At 41.1% G+C, this 17613-nt stretch overlaps 1 protein-coding gene across 5 annotated transcripts in view; it reads left to right on the forward strand.

Moving 5' to 3' along the window:
- Window positions 1-16213, forward strand: part of ACSL4 (acyl-CoA synthetase long chain family member 4) — a 34092-nt gene extending 17879 nt beyond the window's left edge. For 2 of the 5 annotated variants that reach the window (XM_040084251.2, XM_058423227.1), the window contains exons 3-16: window positions 2173-2412; window positions 2707-2884; window positions 4461-4570; window positions 4655-4793; window positions 6122-6272; window positions 7268-7391; window positions 8097-8168; window positions 8260-8399; window positions 8818-8990; window positions 9193-9267; window positions 9518-9709; window positions 10198-10312; window positions 11004-11161; window positions 11987-16213. In XM_040084251.2, the coding sequence (XP_039940185.1) occupies window positions 2185-2412; window positions 2707-2884; window positions 4461-4570; window positions 4655-4793; window positions 6122-6272; window positions 7268-7391; window positions 8097-8168; window positions 8260-8399; window positions 8818-8990; window positions 9193-9267; window positions 9518-9709; window positions 10198-10312; window positions 11004-11161; window positions 11987-12144 (2013 nt within the window). In that variant the 5' untranslated portion in view covers window positions 2173-2184 and the 3' untranslated portion in view covers window positions 12145-16213. Of the gene's footprint in view, window positions 1-1894; window positions 2413-2706; window positions 2885-4460; window positions 4571-4654; window positions 4794-6121; window positions 6273-7267; window positions 7392-8096; window positions 8169-8259; window positions 8400-8817; window positions 8991-9192; window positions 9268-9517; window positions 9710-10197; window positions 10313-11003; window positions 11162-11986 lie in introns of all 5 variants that reach the window. The other 3 variants (XM_040084254.2, XM_040084250.2, XM_040084252.2) reach the window with 3 other exon arrangements.
- Window positions 16214-17613: the final 1400 nt, after the last annotated feature.

A 17613-nucleotide genomic window follows, 5' to 3' on the forward strand; every position in this document is an offset into this window, starting at 1 on the left:
CTGAACAAGCTCCTACACAGCCCAAAGAGAAGCTGTGGTACTCATTGTGTTAAATGGTTTGCAGTACTCCAGAAGTCTGTTTTTATCCCAGTCAGTGTGCCTGCTGACATTCTCATTGTTGGGGGGTGAGGAGCAGCCCGAGTTCCCCCTGGGTTTATTTGAATTTATAGCATTATTAACTGGGGGTGTGTTCTGCCATTTCCTTACCATGTCTTAGAGCCATGGCTGGCTTGTCTGCGAAACACAAACTCAGCTGCTGGTTTTGGAGCACTGAATTAACTGCAATGAAAGTACCATACAAGATTTGTCTTATAAATCAATAATCCTTCATTTTGGAGAACTGGAGCTTTGGGAAGTGAACTGATCTCTTTTTTGCTGAGGTTGATGGTGAGGTTCACCAGAGCACAATAAACGTTTTGAAAAGAATGCAGCATTCATTTCTTTTATAAAAAGAAATATGCAGAATACTTTCATCCATACAAGTCTGAGCTTACCTTAGTTTAGTTTAGCTTAGTTTATTATGCTATCATTCAATAGTAATTTTATTCTGTAGTTAATTACAAAATTAATGTGGTGGTCATGTTTGTTTTAAATATCTGCAGATCTCTCAGTCTTCCATCACATTAAAGCTGTTGATATTGGCTACAACACAACTGCTTAGGTTGAAATTCTCATTAAATAACCACCAACCTGTTAACTGACTTCTGTCTGCTGTTAGTAGCAGTTGTCTTGTTTAACCTGAAATGTTAATTGCAGCCTCCCCCATCACCTGAGGGTGGCAGATATATTAATAAAGGTGCATTTTGAGGTGTGCCTATGTTAACTCTTGATGGAGCCCTGAGAATTCCCCTATTCCCATCCATTCTGTTTATCAGGTGGTGTCCAGGGGCTCTGATCTGGCTCGGTGTCACTGCCTGCCTGAGTTCTGCCCTTGGTTACCTGTGCATTCTGTTTTCCCCAGCGTGGGTGCTGTGCTAGCAGCTGTGTTTGTGTTTGCACAGCAGCCAGGTGAAGATAACCACCCCTCCTCACACGCCAGTGCAGACTGGTCCCAAGAAAAGTGGGCTGGCCATCACTGGGGTTTGCTGTGGTGGTTTTTTCTTCCACTCACCACCAGTCCTTATTTAGGCCCAGTTCTCCTTAATGAGGAAAGATTTCTGATGTGCAGACAAAATCCTGCCAAACTGTACTTTATTTTGAGTTAAATCGGTCAAAATTTGATTCTGTTTTCCATACTTAGAGTTTGAAATGCATGTATTGAAGGAGTTTTTGAAATTGGAAAAGCAAATCTGCATAATCCCTTTCCAAGAGTCTGACAGAATTGAAAAGTAGAAGATTAAAAATGCAGTTGCTGGAGCAAAGTTAATAAAGCAGTTTTGGAATATTGTATAGTTTATAGATTACAGCATGTGGACTTTTGAGTCCATATACTATTTTTGAGTATATCAAGATACATTTTAATCTGAATAGAAGTTGATAGAATATTCTGAAAAACAGTAAAGCAATCCACTGTACCTTTTCTCTCAACAAATATTTAGTTGGAAAACAAGCGTTGACCTTTCCCATAATTGCACAATTGTGTCATTACTCAAGTAGCTTAAACACAATATTATGTTGTGAAGGACAGACTTCATCTCAACAGCCCTGCACTATTCAAACACAAAGAGCGGGGAAAAGTCTGTGAAAAGTAAATATTTGTGGATGCAAGGAACAAGTATGGAAAACATTCATCCTCCTTCATGCCCAGAGCAGATCACTGCTCTGTTGTGCAGTGATGCTTTTGAAGTGAGCTCTTAGAAGGACTAAAACGAATTAACTGACTGTAACATTACTAATTTAATTTTTTTTTCTTTCTTTTTCCTGCTCTCTGCTTGGCCCTGGTTTTCGCCCATAGGTATCTACTGCTGGCTCTCAAAGGTTACTAAAATTGTGCAGCTGCTCTGAATCAGCACTACCTAAGCTTCACCTCCTGTTGCTTCTCCCCACACCACTCTGCGCTGCTGCCTTGCTCTTGCCTGCTTCAGAACTCCATAGCAGAGTTTCTTTTTTTAAATACCCCCAGAGAAATCTAGGCTAGAAATGCGTGCCCTTCTCTTGCTGCCTGTGTACTTGTTAATCTGGTTGTACAGTATGCTGGTATTTATTCCCTGGTATTTTCTTACCAATGCCAAGAAGAGAAAGGCTATGGCAAAGAGGTTAAAAGCTAAACCCATCTCGGACAAGCCGGGGAGCCCCTACCGCTCTGTCAGCCACCTGGACTCTCTGGCACACATAAACATCCCTGGAGCAGACACTCTGGACAAGCTCTTTGACCATGCTTTAGCAAAGTTTGGGAAGAAGGACTGTCTCGGAACCAGGGAAATTCTGAGCGAAGAAAATGAAATGCAGCCAAATGGAAAAGTATTCAAAAAGGTAAAACTTGCCATTTTTTACTTAATTCCGACTTGGTTTTGAGCTGTTTTGTACCTTGCCTCAACACTGCATGTCCCTTTAGACTCTTCCTCAGTCATCATCTAATAAACCATTCCTTTTTTGCTACTCGAGGAATATACAGGATGCACTATTTATTCGACTTCAAGTAAAATGAAAGCAATTTCTTAATGAATGGCCGACTGTGTGCTTATGTTATGCACCGACTCACATCAGCCAGTAGAGCTATACCAGAAGCTTCTCGTCATGAAAATTCATTGTTTTTTTCCTCTCAAGTTAATTTTAGGAACTTACAGATGGCTATCCTATGAAGAAGTAAATGAGAAAATTACTCACTTGGGGAATGGACTGACTGCCCTGGGACTAACCCCAAAAAGCACCGTGGTCATATTCTGTGAGACCCGAGCTGAGTGGATGATTGTAGCTCTCACCTGCTTCAAGTACAACTTCCCTCGTGAGTGCTCCACCTGCAACTTTCTCTGCTCATAGTCTGATTCTTAGAAGTTTTCAGTCTATTCTATGCATTGTGGAGATCCCTAAAATTAACTTGCTCATAGTTATTAAACTGTATTTTATTATTTTATTGTAGTAACGTTATAGATGTTAAAATGATAGAATAGTACGCTCACTATTCAGGTTGTTTTAAATATTCTGAAGATGTCAGGAGTTGTGTTTCTCCCCACAAAATGTGGGATGTTTTTATAGTACTTTCTGACTGTATCCTAAATTACACATCTGAAAGATGAAATGGTTATCAGAAGAGAAGAATGGTATCAAAATCATATGACAGTCTGTGGGTAGTCTGTTTTGGTGACATTTGTAAGCTGCTCAAGTTCATTACAGTTATGAATGGTTTTTCTTTTTTTTATTCAAGCTGTCTGAACTCTCTAAGGGGAGTTACTGCATGCAGACTCCTTGGTGAGCTGCAGTGATTACTGAGCACTCCAGTTCCCATTTTGCACACAACATACTGTGACCCACAGCCCATTTCTCCTGCTTGCCCTGGGCTGTCTCTTTTCTCCCAGCAGCTCCTACAGCAGAGGGAGCAGAGGCTGCTCAGTAGTGGATGAGAAGACCTTGCTGCTGAAGTAGGGGATTATGGTTAATTTGGGCTGGATCCCTGTACTTTGGAAGGCAGTAAGAAATAGCTGTATAACATTACTCTTTTTCCTTTTCTGTGTGAACCCTACCTCACAGCACTGTTAAATCCCTCTACTGGTCCTTGGAGGTTACAGTTTGAGATAGCAAATGATACTAAAGAAGGGTTTTTCAGTAGAGAGATAATGGGGAGAGGTGAACTCCACTGTGCCTGGGAGGCCCTTACTGACATCCCTGTAGCCAGTGTGGGTTCGAAATAATCTGAAAAACAGTCTGATTCCTTGGTCTGATTCTCTGCCTTGCTGCCATCACTGATGCCACGGGAGCAAGGAAAGCAGCTGACAGCGTGCAAAGAGCTGCCTGTAGCTGTGCCCAGCTTTCAGCTGTGTCACCTCTGAGTAATGTCTGAGTGTCACCTCTCCCCCTGAGTTGTGGCTGCACAGAGCTCAGGGGCTGAACACCTGCTCTGATTGCTTTCTCTGGAATTGCTTTGTACATTATTGTGGGGTTTGGTGCATCTGTTCTGATAATTTCTTTTCTGCTACAGAAAAAGCAGAATTATTTCAGGAGGACATTATAGGTTCCTTCCAACTGCCTGACCACTTCAGGGCTGACTAAAAGCTCCAGCCTGTTACTTGGAGCCTTGTTCAAAGACCTCCTAAGCAGTGGCTTGGGGCATCAACCACCTCTCCAGGAACCCTGCTGCAGTATTTGACCACGCTCTTAGCAAAGACTTGCCTCCTGTCCAGCTGTCCTCCTTGTTCCAGAGGTCTCTTGTGCCATAACATTTCTGATGAGGAAAAATTAAAACCTGCTTTATTTCCAAATCAGAAAATTCCCAATTGAGTGCTTTCCAGTAAGCTAGAGCAAGAGCTTTTGCATTTAGTATTGGTTTAACCCTTCTCTGGTGTCCTCTCCCATCCCTGTGACAGTTGTCACTCTCTATGCCACCCTGGGGGAAGAGGCAGTGACCTATGGTCTCAACGAGTGTGGAGCGTCATACCTGGTCACGAGCGTGGAACTCCTGGAGAGCAAGCTTAAGGTGAGTTGGAGTCATCCTCACCTGCTCTAAGCAGCCCTACAGTTCACACAGTGCACTGCTCAAGGTTTCATTTCCCTTCTGCAGGCTGCACTGCCACAAGTCTCCTGTCTGAAACACATTGTTTATGTGGACAAGAAGACGGTCAATAAATCAGAATACCCTGAAAACGTGGAGATTCATAGCATGCAGGCAGTGGAAGAGCTGGGAGCCAAACCAGAAAACTGTAAGTGAATCACTTCCCAGAGGACTCACTCACCAAGCAGTGTTAGCAGTGAAATCACACCTGGGTTAAGAGGGAAGTGTAGCAGAAAGCCCCCACCCAGCAAAGGCTTTGTCACCAACAAAGGCAGTGGCAGGCTGCTAGTTCATCCTCCAGCTCCCTTTAAATGAACCAAAAATTTGGTTTATATCTTTTGTTTGTGTATGTCAGGATAGAACTTTGTTTTTAACTTCTAAACCATAACCAGAATAATTTAATGCTTCATCTTTGTTTTAGGAAATGAAATAGAAACTGGTTTCATATTTTCATTTTCTGCTACTCTTACCTTTTATTTATCTTATTGTCACAATCTTTTCTAAGAAAAGAGGAGAAAGCACTTAAAGATTTTTTGTTTTTTTTCTTGGAAATGACCATTATCTTAACCAAGCTGTAGCTAAAAAGCACTTAAGGCTAGAGGAGTAACAGTTACATTCCTTGCTCCATTGGGCAGCCAGGAGTGACTGTAAACATCTGCTTTAAGGAAGGAAAACCCAACCCTGATGATCTGTTCTTACATCAGCAGTCTGTAATTAGCCACATCTCTCTCTGGAATAAAGGAGGAGATAAAGTGGCAAAGGAGCTTTGGGAAACACACGTTCACCACAGCTGCTTATCTCTGATGAGCCCGAGGTGCTGACCAGCAGTGACCCTGGCTGTTTTCTCCTGGGCTTAGTCCTAAAAAACCTGCTTCCTTGCAGTCACTGTGAAAGCCGTGAAAGCTGATGATTGTAACCCTCAGAATAAAGAGGACTAAAACAAAAATCAGAAATCAGGTGTTCTAAGCTTACTGCTTTTCTACTAAACCTGCAGCTTACCTGAGGAAGGTTTATTTAAAAATTTAAAAAAAGGTGGAGGGAGATAAAAGGGATTTCGCCTCTATAACCTTGGCTTTGAAAGACTCTGTTGGTTTTTTGTTTTGTTTTTTACTCTACTTGCTGCTTATAATCAGCACTGTTGTATTTCTCCCCTTTGCTGCCTTTGACAGTTTTATTTGGTCTTCAAAAGGCTCCTTCTATGCAACTTTCGGTCAGCTATAAACCACAGTGACAAAAGTGTCACCCAGATTGTGCAGATGCTCAAACACTCATCGTCCTTTCAAAATTGGCCTTCCCTCTCTTCCTCCTAAACCCAGATTACTCTCTCCAGCACTGGCCAACAGCTCGCTCTGCTGGCCTTCCATGAAACACCTGTTTCACACTGATTCCAGACGTTTGCACATTGATTAATTACAGAAATCATTTAGAATGTAGATAAGAAGAAGTAATAGGTTTTTTTCTCCTGAATTCCTGTAGCAAGCATTCTGCCAAGCAGACCTGTCCCTTCAGACCTGGCTTTAGTGATGTATACCAGTGGATCTACTGGGAGACCCAAAGGAGTGATGATGATGCATAAAAACTTAATAGCTGGAATGACAGGACAGTGTGAGAGAATACCTGGGCTGGGGTAAGAAACACTTTGTTGTCTTGTGTACAGAGAGTTAAAACAACCTTCCAAAATGCCACATTTATAAGAAACATGTCTCATGTGTGTGAATTTCCTGTTTGAAAAACGCCCTTCTAGCTGTTTCCTCACATGCTGTTGCTGATTATTATTAGTAGTATTACCCTTAGCTCTAAGTCTGTGACGGATTTTTGCACTTTTGAGTATCAGAGGATACCACTATATAAGAGATTCCTCCTCTAGTGCAACACGGGAAATGTTTTTAGACATTTTCAGGCAGCTAGAATCAATTTAAGAAGCGTTACCAGAGCCCAGCACTTCGCTGACCTGGAGACACAGGTTCTGCACATCCTGCAGAACCTCCTCAAGTACACTTCACTGAAGGAGCAGAAAAGTAACTGACCACAGTGCAAATTGCCTCACATTGAGGAAGTTTTTCATGGAAGTGTGTGTATTTGTCTCTGCATTCACACAAATACAGCCCCTTTCCCAGACTGCTGCTGTGAGAGGATGTAAACCCAGTTCTGGCTGGGTGCTGAAAGCTGCTGAAAGCTCAGTGGCAGCTCTCACATTCTTGCTGAGAAATCTCTGAGCAATTACTTTCTGAAAGCAGGCTCAGCACTTCAGAAATCAGCTCTCTTTCTAGTAACGTAGCCTACAAGATGACTGACTAAATGGTTGGTCATTATTTTTAAGTATAGTTATTTCATCCTTAATTTCATAACTGGAATGAAACCTCCCACAAGGAGAGGAAAGAGCAGTAACGGACCAAGGAATCATAGTTTCCTAGAAAACAAGGCATATCCTGTCATTTAGACTGATTTCAGTAAGGGCAGGTTGCCCCAAGTTGTTCAACATGCTGTGGCCAAAATCTGGTGTGCAGGAGAAAAAGCTCACCTGTGACCCAGATCAATCGAAAAGTAATAACTGAGCACACAATAAAACGGTTAAATGGTATTTGCAGTCCACTTGTGACTCAATTATGTTTTCTTTCCCAGACCCAAGGACACTTACATTGGTTATTTGCCTCTGGCCCACGTGTTAGAGCTGACAGCAGAAGTTTCCTGCATCACTTACGGCTGCAGGATCGGTTACTCCTCTCCTCTCACTCTCTCAGATCAGGTGAGGGCTGACAGAGCAAGGAGGGGAGCAAACTTCAGCTTTTGCAGCTGGTGTATATGGCACGCTTCAGAAATGGAAATGTTCTTCAGAAAATGATGCAAATTAACATTCCTGGTGAACAGCAGCAGTGGGGTGTACTGCAGAAATTTTATTAAAGCCTTTGCATTTATGATACTTAGGAAATCTAAAAGCTTACAGGGTTATCCACTGGGTAACAGGGTAAGAACAGCTCCTAATAGATCAGCTGAACTGTTTAAAGTGATCTTAAGCTTTGGTCTCACTTTATCAGGTCTTTATCCAGTTATTGCAGATCTTCTATTTAGTCCTTTGCCTTTTTCCCTTTAACAATTCAGATAAATGAGAGTAAATTAAGCCAGAATAGATACCTCTGTATGTTTTGCTTGTAGAGAGGTTTGCATCAAGCAAAACAAGCTCCCAGAGGAAGATGGAGGAGAAAGCAAGTACTAGAGGGAGGAAGCAAGAGAAAGATAAACAAAGAACTTGTAAAAGATTGAGTACTTTGGTTGAAAGAGATGTTAATCATTACCCTTTCCATGACAATGGGGACAAAATGACACAGGAACAGGGGAAGATACTTGAACAAATTACATGCTAATATATCTCCTCCTTTTGTTAGTATTTTAGTTTTGAAGCCCTCTTCGGTTTTCAGCTTCATAAATTGACTTTTTTTTTTCCTCATTACAGTCAAGTAAAATTAAGAAGGGAAGCAAAGGAGACTGTACTGTACTAAAGCCTACACTGATGGCAGCTGTGCCTGTAAGTACAGAAGCAGATATGTCCAGCAAAAAAAAAAATCTGTCTGTCTTTTATTCTGTGTGGTAATTTTCCTTTTTCTAACACTTCATAGGAAATAATGGACAGAATTTATAAAAATGTCATGAGTAAAGTTCAAGAGATGAATTATATTCAGAGAACTCTGTTCAAGATAGGGTATGACTACAAATTGGAACAGATCAAGAGGGGATATGATGCACCTCTGTGTAACATGTAAGTAGTGTTCACAGCCCAAGGCTCCCTTTTGCCTTGGGATGTGTTAGCACAGTGTAAGAAATGATCCTCTGAGCTATCAGACAGTTCTCATCTGACATGCAAATAACACCTAATGAGTCACTGAAGGAGTCCAAGTTCACACTGGAAACAGAGATTTCATGGGAATGACTAATCTTCCAAACAGCTGCCTGCTTCATTTTCATTGCTTTTTTTAAGTGATAAAACTGGAATGTTTGTTAAGCTGTTGAAACTCTGCCTCCTCAGGGGTTACACAGGGGGTAATGGGTTTGGAAAAGCCCTGCTAAAATCTGGGAAAAGGTTAATTTTTAATAGATAGGAAGGAAGGGAGAAGGTTTGTGTCTTAGAAAAGTGAGCTAAGTGAATAATTTTTTTGTGCTTTTTGCCTTCTTTCTAGACTATTGTTTAAAAAAGTCAAGGCCCTGCTGGGAGGGAACATCCGTATGATGCTTTCTGGAGGAGCACCACTCTCACCTCAAACACAACGATTCATGAACATCTGCTTTTGCTGTCCTGTTGGTCAAGGCTATGGACTGACAGAAACGTGTGGAGCTGGAACCATTACAGAAGGTACTTAAAACACCTCTGGAAATACAGAAATTAAGAAATGGATATGGATGTGTGTTCAGTGATTTTTAACTTTTTAAAACAAGTCAAAATACAGCTACAATAGAACAGCTGTTGTGCAGTAGAGTAACTTGAGATAAGGTACTCCCTATTCATATTTCAAATAACAAAAAATCTTGCTTTTCTTTCTTGTTCTCTCCCTAAGCTACTGATTACAGCACTGGCAGAGTTGGAGCTCCTCTTATTTGTTGTGAAATAAAACTGAGAGACTGGCAAGAAGGTGAGTAGTAACAGTTTTGATTTCAGAGTAATTAATTTAGCCCCTGCCCTGCTGGTATCTTTGCCTGTCTGCTTAGCTAGGTGTAGCATATGAAGCAATTGTTCTTTTTCTTTGATAAAAATCATCAGTTAGTGTGCTTTAACTTCAAGCTGAAGTTTCAAAATGTTTTCTTGGCAGAAGGATATGTAAGTTAAAAATAATTGCTATTAATAAAAATAATTTACTAAAAAAGAATTGCTGTTGTTTTCAGGGGGCTATACTAATAAAGACAAGCCTAATCCTAGAGGAGAAATTATAATTGGTGGACCCAACGTCTCCATGGGATATTTTAGAAATGAAGAGAAGACAACAGAAGAGTTTTCTGTTGATGAGAATGGCCAGAGATGGTTCTGCACAGGAGATATTGGGGAATTTCATCCAGATGGGTGTCTGCAGATCATAGGTGGGCCTCAGTTCTTGATACCTTAATGTTACAAGATATTGACTAACCATAATTATAAACATGTTACTAATACTGCTGGCTTTGCCTGGGCTAATCTACTTAAGGTTACCTATTCACAGAACCAGTGTAAAAACACATTGCCAAAAGTCCTCAGAGCTGGAGTAAAGTTTTGGAAGTGATGCCATTTCCTGTGACACTATCATAATCTAAATTTAGCTCATGGACTTCAAAGAATAAATACAAGGTTAACTTCTGTATTAATTACAAAGCTTTGAAATCAGAGTCCTTTCCTACAAGCTGTGTGACAAAAAGTGTAGAGCTGTAACACTTTTGTACAGAAATCTTTATAAACTTGGCAGCTAATTAGCTGCTTTTAAATTTGTCTAGTAAGATCTGGCATAGCACAAAAGACATACCTGGTGTGTATGGAGATGAGTCTGTGGAAATGCTTAAGTTTAAATGAAACAAGGTTTTCTCTTTTTCTCTAGATCGTAAGAAGGACTTGGTAAAGCTACAAGCAGGAGAATATGTATCTCTGGGCAAAGTAGAGGCAGCTCTGAAGAACTGCCCATTGATTGACAATATCTGTGCTTATGCCAAAAGGTAAGAGTGAATTCATTTAGAAATTCTGTTTAGGGTAAACGTTGAAGTACAGGCTCTGATGCAACTATAGTTTTTCATGTTTTCCTTCTAATAATCCCCCCCATCAGAGTACAAATTCCAAATAGCATGTCTGAAGAAGCACAGCTTCCCAGATTCCCTAAAAGCTGAAGAAATGAGCTGTTTTTCTGTTGGCATTTCTCCTACCCAGATACTCTTGTGTTCCATCTCTTCCCTAGACAGGTATATATCATTATATATTATATATATTTAGCTTGTGTTTGGGCTGTCAGAACACCAGTGAAAAGTTAAAGTGGACACTTAGCACCTGATCCAAAGCTTTCCAGTGAGTTTTGGAAACAGTCCCAGTATCTTCCCCTCTCTCCCTTTGTGAGGGGGAACTGCAGAGAAGTGGTGAAACCCCAGGTGCAGCTGGGCAGCTAAACTGAGATGTGCAGGAGTGAAACGACAGCAAAGCCTTGTTCTGATCAAACCTGATGTTGTAACCCAGCTTAGAATATTCTTGATAAGCCATGAGATGTGAAGACTTAATGTACAAGAAGGATTCTGTATGGAGGAATAACTCCAGTTCAGAAAGGCCTGGGTGTTTGTGGGTCCAACAGCAGGTAATTTACACCCTGAAATCAAAGTCCTGACTGGACCTTCCTTCCTTCCTTCTCTTGCCACTCTGCAGTGACCAGTCCTACGTGATCAGTTTTGTGGTCCCCAACCAGAAGAAGCTGACAGCACTGGCTGAGCAGAAAGGCATCAGTGGAAGCTGGGTGGACATCTGTAACAATCCTACCATGGAAGCAGAAATACTGCGAGAGATTAAAGAAGTGGCAAACAAGAGTGAGTACCACAGCACATCCTGCTGGCCGGGAGGGTTTATCCAGAAAAACTATCATCCTCACTAACTGCTCCTCCTTCCAGTTTCTCTGTACCTGCCAAAACTTAACAGTTTATCGAGGCAAAGATGACATGAATTTACATACTACTGCTATGCTGTTGACTACTATACTACTTGTATTTTTTACAAAGTGTCTGAAGGGTTTCTTCAACTAAATTCTGGAGACAAATTGCTTGTCTGATACGGTTAAGATAAGGCCCAAAAGAGCTGTTAATTGGAAGAAAAGCTGCAAGGCATTTGCTGGTTAGGAAACCAGTTAAGCAGGAGATTTAAAAGCATTTTTTTCCCCCATACAACTTTGTTCCCTACAGCTTTTAACAGCCATGATCCTTGTGGTTGTAGAGGCTTTAAAAGCCCGCTACTCCTTGCTGTGGTACTGAACCACCAAGTGTCATCAGTCCTTCATGGGACAAAAAAACTGAGCAGTTATACTACACATACACACCCTATAGCAGTGTATACTACTCTTGGCAGCAGTTTCAGAGCTTCAGGCTACTCAGTCATTTGTTTCAAGCTTTAGATTTTTGTCTGTCACATCCAATACAAGCTCTAAACACTGTGTTATTGGAGTATTTGCACACTAACCAGCACTCAGTGATGGGACAGGATGAAATTTCCCTGTGGCTCTTCTGCAAGGTTATTTCATTAAGTAGGACACCATATTATACAAGCTGCAGGGTGCTGACCAGATTTTCAGGGAACTTGAATTAGTATTTCAATTGGCTTTGTAATCACAGTCATGCTTTTCTTTGTTCTTGTCCCTGCAGTGAAATTAGAAAGGTTTGAAATCCCTATCAAGGTCCGGCTGAGCCCTGAACCGTGGACCCCTGAGACTGGGTTGGTGACAGATGCTTTCAAGCTGAAAAGGAAAGAACTGAAGAACCACTACCTCAACGACATTGAAAGAATGTATGGAGGCAAATAAACAGCTCTGCTGACCTGGCAGTTGTGCAGGTAGTTCCTTCTCATGCCTCAGCTTTGGATGTCTGTGTATACTGTAGATATCACACATTCCAAAAATACACCAAATGGATGACTTCCTATAATCTCTATCAAGTAAAACAGAGACTATCTTAGACTTCAAATTCTTAATTATTAGTGATTAGACACTGATGGTCTTCATAGAGTTTTGTGTGATCATCTCCAGGTTTGAGACAGACATCATTATGTGCAGCAGTGTGACCAGGTAATTTTGTTGTTTCTCCAGCATATTCAGACTGCTTACAACTGCCCTTTAACTTGTGCTGAAGTCTGGCCTGTATTCCAAAGAGGAAAAAATAATGTAATTGTGATGATTCTTCTGTCATAGTAAGATACTTCCCTCTAGCAAGGAGGGAAAAGGAGTATCTGATGTCTACCCTCCTCCAGTTAGAAACAAAACCAAGACAACAGCAGTAGTCAAGAACTTGCTAGAGATCACTGATAATGCACTGCTTGAAAATGGACGGATTCTTCTGCACATCAATATCTTGAATATTTACAGTGCCTACAAAAGAATAGAAAGTACACTTACTGAAATAAAGGTGAACTGAAAAGCTTTCTGAAAACAAGTTATAAGAAATTTCATTCAAGAGCATTGAATTAACTGTTTCAACTTCCAACTCACCAAATAGGTTTTTAATTGCCACTGCATTTTAATTCAAGCAGAGCTTTCCACTGGACCCAGAGTGTGAAAGAAAACAAAGACTTGCACTGCTCCAGGGTTACTGATGAGAAATCAGTGCCTGAATGCAGAACTTGCATCTGGACTGGCAAACAGCTGTGAAACTGATGGCAGTGGTTTCTAAAGAGACTTGAAACTCAGAGCAGTTTTGGTGGAGTTTTTTGAGAGGTGGTTGATGTTCTTAAGGCGCTGATTCTCTAGACCTTCACGTACATGTGAGTACTTGTACAGGCTGCCTGGACATAACTTAGAGGATCAGGTTTGAAGTGTCTGCATTCCTTTCTGGAAGGTATTTCCGTTCACCTTTTAACTGTGGTAAGCATGACAAGGCAACCAGAAACCAACAGGAGTTTCCCGGTCTAGTCTTGTTTTACTCACAGAGAAGTAGTCTGTGGCCAGGGTATCTTTGTTTCCTGTGAACTTGTAAATAGGGACAAATCACTCTTTACAGAAATTCATTATAAAAATGTTCTCTTATTAACTGGAAGTCACAGATGTGAAGAAGGAGGAAGATAGAATTTAACAATATGTGTGGCAAATCCTGTACTGTCTTCTTTGGAATGGTAACTGAGCTCCTGCATCCCTGCCAGCTCTTCACACTTGAACCATAAGTGCTGTAAAAAGTGGAGGCTCTTGATACTGTTCTACTTTGCACTTTCTTAGTCATTTTATATATGTTGCTTACATTTTGTACAGCTGTGGCCCTCAACTGCTCTATATTGCAAATTCATTTGAAAGTATTTATAGATTTCTATTCATAATATTTGTGTTGTGTATATGATGGTTAAAAAAAATTATTTGGTATTGTCACTGTACAGAAGGTACAAGATTTTGTACATTGCTTCTCTTGAACACACGAGCTTGCAATTTCAGGACAAGTTTTTCCTTTTCTGCATGTATATGTATTTTTATTTTCCAGTTAAAATAGACTTAGGCAAAAATAAATGATGGCTCTACACTCTCCAGGTAAACCATCCCTTCTCCTGGGGACCAGTTTCAGACTTCACCATGCATCATTTTCTCTGGCTAGTGCAGAACACTGCCAGCTCACCTTCTGAGAACCCCCGAGGGAAAAGAGAGAAGGAAAATCTGGTATGTAAAGGTGATGGAATCCAGTTGTGCATGGAACTACAAGAGTCACTAAAAGAAACAAGGAAATAGCTGTTCTAAAAATTATTTTTTTTAAAAGACACACACCGTCGTTTATTGACAACAGGTAATACTTCCTGTATCAGTAGAAACTTGTAAAATTACTTGGTCCTGAGCCATGTTACCAATTTTTCCACGTTTTAAAACTGCTCTCTATTAAATAGCCTTTAGTCAGCCTGTTAGCATCACTAAAGTGAAATACATGTGAGAAAGATACTCGAGTCTGTCAGCAGGTTCTAAGACTATTTTTTTTAAGCCATGAATGTATTCATATGAATTGTATTTTATCTTCTGTGTCTTGGTTGACTGAGGATCGCTATTTTCAAAATATATATACACACATACCTAATGTTAACATTTCAAAAGTGGAATACAAGTTTAAATGTTCAGCAAGTTTGTGTTCTGGAAGATTTTTGTATTGCACAAGCTCTCTCGTTCTGTTCTGTGCCTCACATTCTGTCTGAAACAGCCTGCCTTACAGACAAAGTGAGTCCATGCTTCAGGGAATAAAAACTGAGCCTCTGCTGGGCCTGGTTTTTGTTGGGAGGGTTGAACTAGAGCTGGATGTACTGCAAAAGACAATTTGCTACATCATCAGCTTTTCAAGCACCTTTGGAGAAGGGGAAGGATTACATCAGGCTGCCTTCAACTATGGGGATTGTTTGCAAATACCTTGCAGCTGGGCAAGAACTTTATCCTTCACTTTAATGGATTCTAAATCCTTCTTGTGACAGAGCTCGTGGTGGAGAAACAGAATGAGCAAGAGCGTTTAATTCTTGCCATTAAAAAAAGAAGGAACTAGGATGCAGATGAAGAGATAGTAAATGAATTCAAAATCATTATGTGATGGTTACAGATGTTACAGATGCTGTTTATCTTGCGCTGGGCTGAAAGGACATACACCATGGGACTGAAATGTGAGAGAGAGGTTCATGTACTGCTGAAGGTTCTTCAGAAAGCAGGTTAAGAATTTTAAATCACCCTTGTAAGACTGAGGAAACAAGTTCAAAGAGAAGCACAATCCAGTTTGGGCATAAGTGTAAGATTATATTCAGGCCCCCTACCTCAAAGGACAGGGTCTGTGTAGAGAAAGGCAGAGTTGTAACTACAACAGGGGGACTGTTGAAGAAAGCTTCAGCTGTGAGGGGAGATGAGAGTGGAATGGCACGAGATGATTAACCTGCAGCTTCATGCACAGTTACCCTGCCAAAGGCACCAAGAGCTGGCCCCAGGGAAGGAGGAGAGCACAAAGTGAAATGGATGATTTGGGATTTCAAACCAATTCCTTACTAAATACTGAACCAGTCACCCCAGATCTCTGCCACTGGAAGTCTTCAGAGCCTCAGTCAATGACACTTCAACGAAGCCTGTGAGGAACAGCCTTGGCACAGACCCGTGGGTGGGGCTGGCAGGGTCCTGCACACGACACAGGACACTTCATTACATCCGTAACAGGCAGATATCGTGAAGTGGCTTGAAAGGGGGGGGGGGGGGGGAAAAGTGTAAAGAGGGAGAGGAAGGAGTTCCTCCCCTAGGAGCAGGTGAGGTGGTGTTTAACCACCCCCTGCAGTCGCAGTGCCCCTGACAACGCCCAGCATAACCCGCAGGGAGCCTGCCAGCTCCCCAGCACCAACTGCAATTCCCAGCACACTGCAGGCTGGAAAAGGAACACAACAGTTCAGAATGTGGGTCACTCATTTGCAGTAGCAAAAAAAAAAAGAAAAAAAAAAAAAAAAAAAAAAAAAGAGAGACCATATCCACCACATCTCAGAACAATAGCTTCAAATAACTATGTTGTATTCTAACAATAAATTAGTGTTGTTCTGCAGTTACATGCAAAACAAGAAATAAATTTTCATTATGTATTTGGTTCTGGTGTGTTGGGGTTTTTGTTCGTTTGTACGTTGGCTTTGTTTAGTTGTGGATTTTTTTGTTTGTGGTGGGGTTTCTTTTTGTTCATACTGAGCCTGCCCAATGGCTAAGCTCTCTTTACATGACAGTAAAGCAACTGGCTTTTTGAAGGCTAAAATTTACACACTCGAAGCTTAAAAATCATAAATCTGGTGGGTTTTTTGCATCAGATGGTACAAACATCATCTACAAAATGCAATCAGCAAAACTTGCAGTCACTGTTACATGGAATTGCAAACAATTCAGATTAAAACTGTGTGAACTCACCTGGATTAATAAAACACATTTCCAGTTAACTCAGAGCTGCTGCAAAGTGTGTTAGTGATTGCTTTATGACAGGAGTACATCAGCCACGGAGGACCAGGGCTGAATTTATTACACAGACATTTGTACTTAGCCTTTTTCACAGAATTTAATTTGAATGAGTTCTGACAGAAATGGGGTACTGGTTGCACTATTGCTTTGCTACTGGGTGATGTAATAGGTTGAATCTTGCTTCACCTTTACTGGGGAGAAACACGTTTTGAAGAAAATGAAACCCATTCTAAATGGATGAAGTGTTCTAATGAAGCTGATAATCACAGGTAATTTATCCAAAATTGTCTTTGGTTGGAAGCATGTAGCCTTGACATTGGACCAGTGCTAATTAATTTAGACAAACAGAGCTCTGGCCGCAGTGTCTGATCCTCACAGACTTCACCTGCACTTTTAAAGCGTAAGACAACTAAAGCACCAAACAATGAAACCAAAAATACGCCACAAACCATTGAGTTTTCCCCTTGTTCTCCCATTTTGAAACACCAATAACCAGGTTAATGAAGACCACTACCAGAGCTGCCAGAGGCCACTCTGTTTGCCACACCTGCTTATTTCTGCATTTACCCTCACATGTCTCCAAGAGCAGAAGTTTGCCCAGCACCTCTGTTATCTCTGTTATTTCCGAGCATCCAGACCCTGAGCAGGAATGCCCATCACTCCAAGAGACCTCTCATCAATTTAAATGCTAAAGCAAGAAGGTGTCATACAAGTTTTACTTTTTTAAAACACAGAAAAGACACTTCCATTTCAAACAGTTCTGGACTACTTCTAACAGTTCAATTGAAATTATGACTTCAGTCCACATGTTGTTCCAGCCCTGGGAGTTGTCTCTAGGATTTTTAATTGTTTTAAACAATGAACCTAAACTTTTCCTACTAGATATAAAACAGCCTATTACTTACTGTGCTCCCTCAGGAGTGAACATGAAGAATGGATCACCATTCTCTAGAGCTGCCTGCCCTACTTTACCTTCTGCCTTCTGAGTGGCATTTAAATGGCATTTAATCATTAAACCAGGGCTCCTCCGTCCCCATGTTCAAAACAAAACACGTGTCTCACCCCTGCACAGCTGATGGAAATTATTTCCCCAAGCCTTTACCTTCATCCCAGAACACACCAGATTCTTCTGGAACAGGACAACTCTCACCTTGGGACTTTTTTGGTTTTTTTCCTTGTTCTTTTTAAAACCTGGATTTGAGAAATTGTTCTGTTCTTGGGCAGTGGCTCATGTGACACAGTGAGAGTTGTTCTTCAGCTCCACATTAAATACCTGCATTACACACTGCTCCCTGTCAGTCCTAGAGGGAGCTTGGGAGGAACCACACGGGCAGGTGAGGCCAAAGGGGAACACTT

Source organism: Hirundo rustica, chromosome 21, assembly GCF_015227805.2.
Source record: "Hirundo rustica isolate bHirRus1 chromosome 21, bHirRus1.pri.v3, whole genome shotgun sequence".
Classification (NCBI taxonomy): Eukaryota; Metazoa; Chordata; class Aves; order Passeriformes; family Hirundinidae; genus Hirundo; species Hirundo rustica.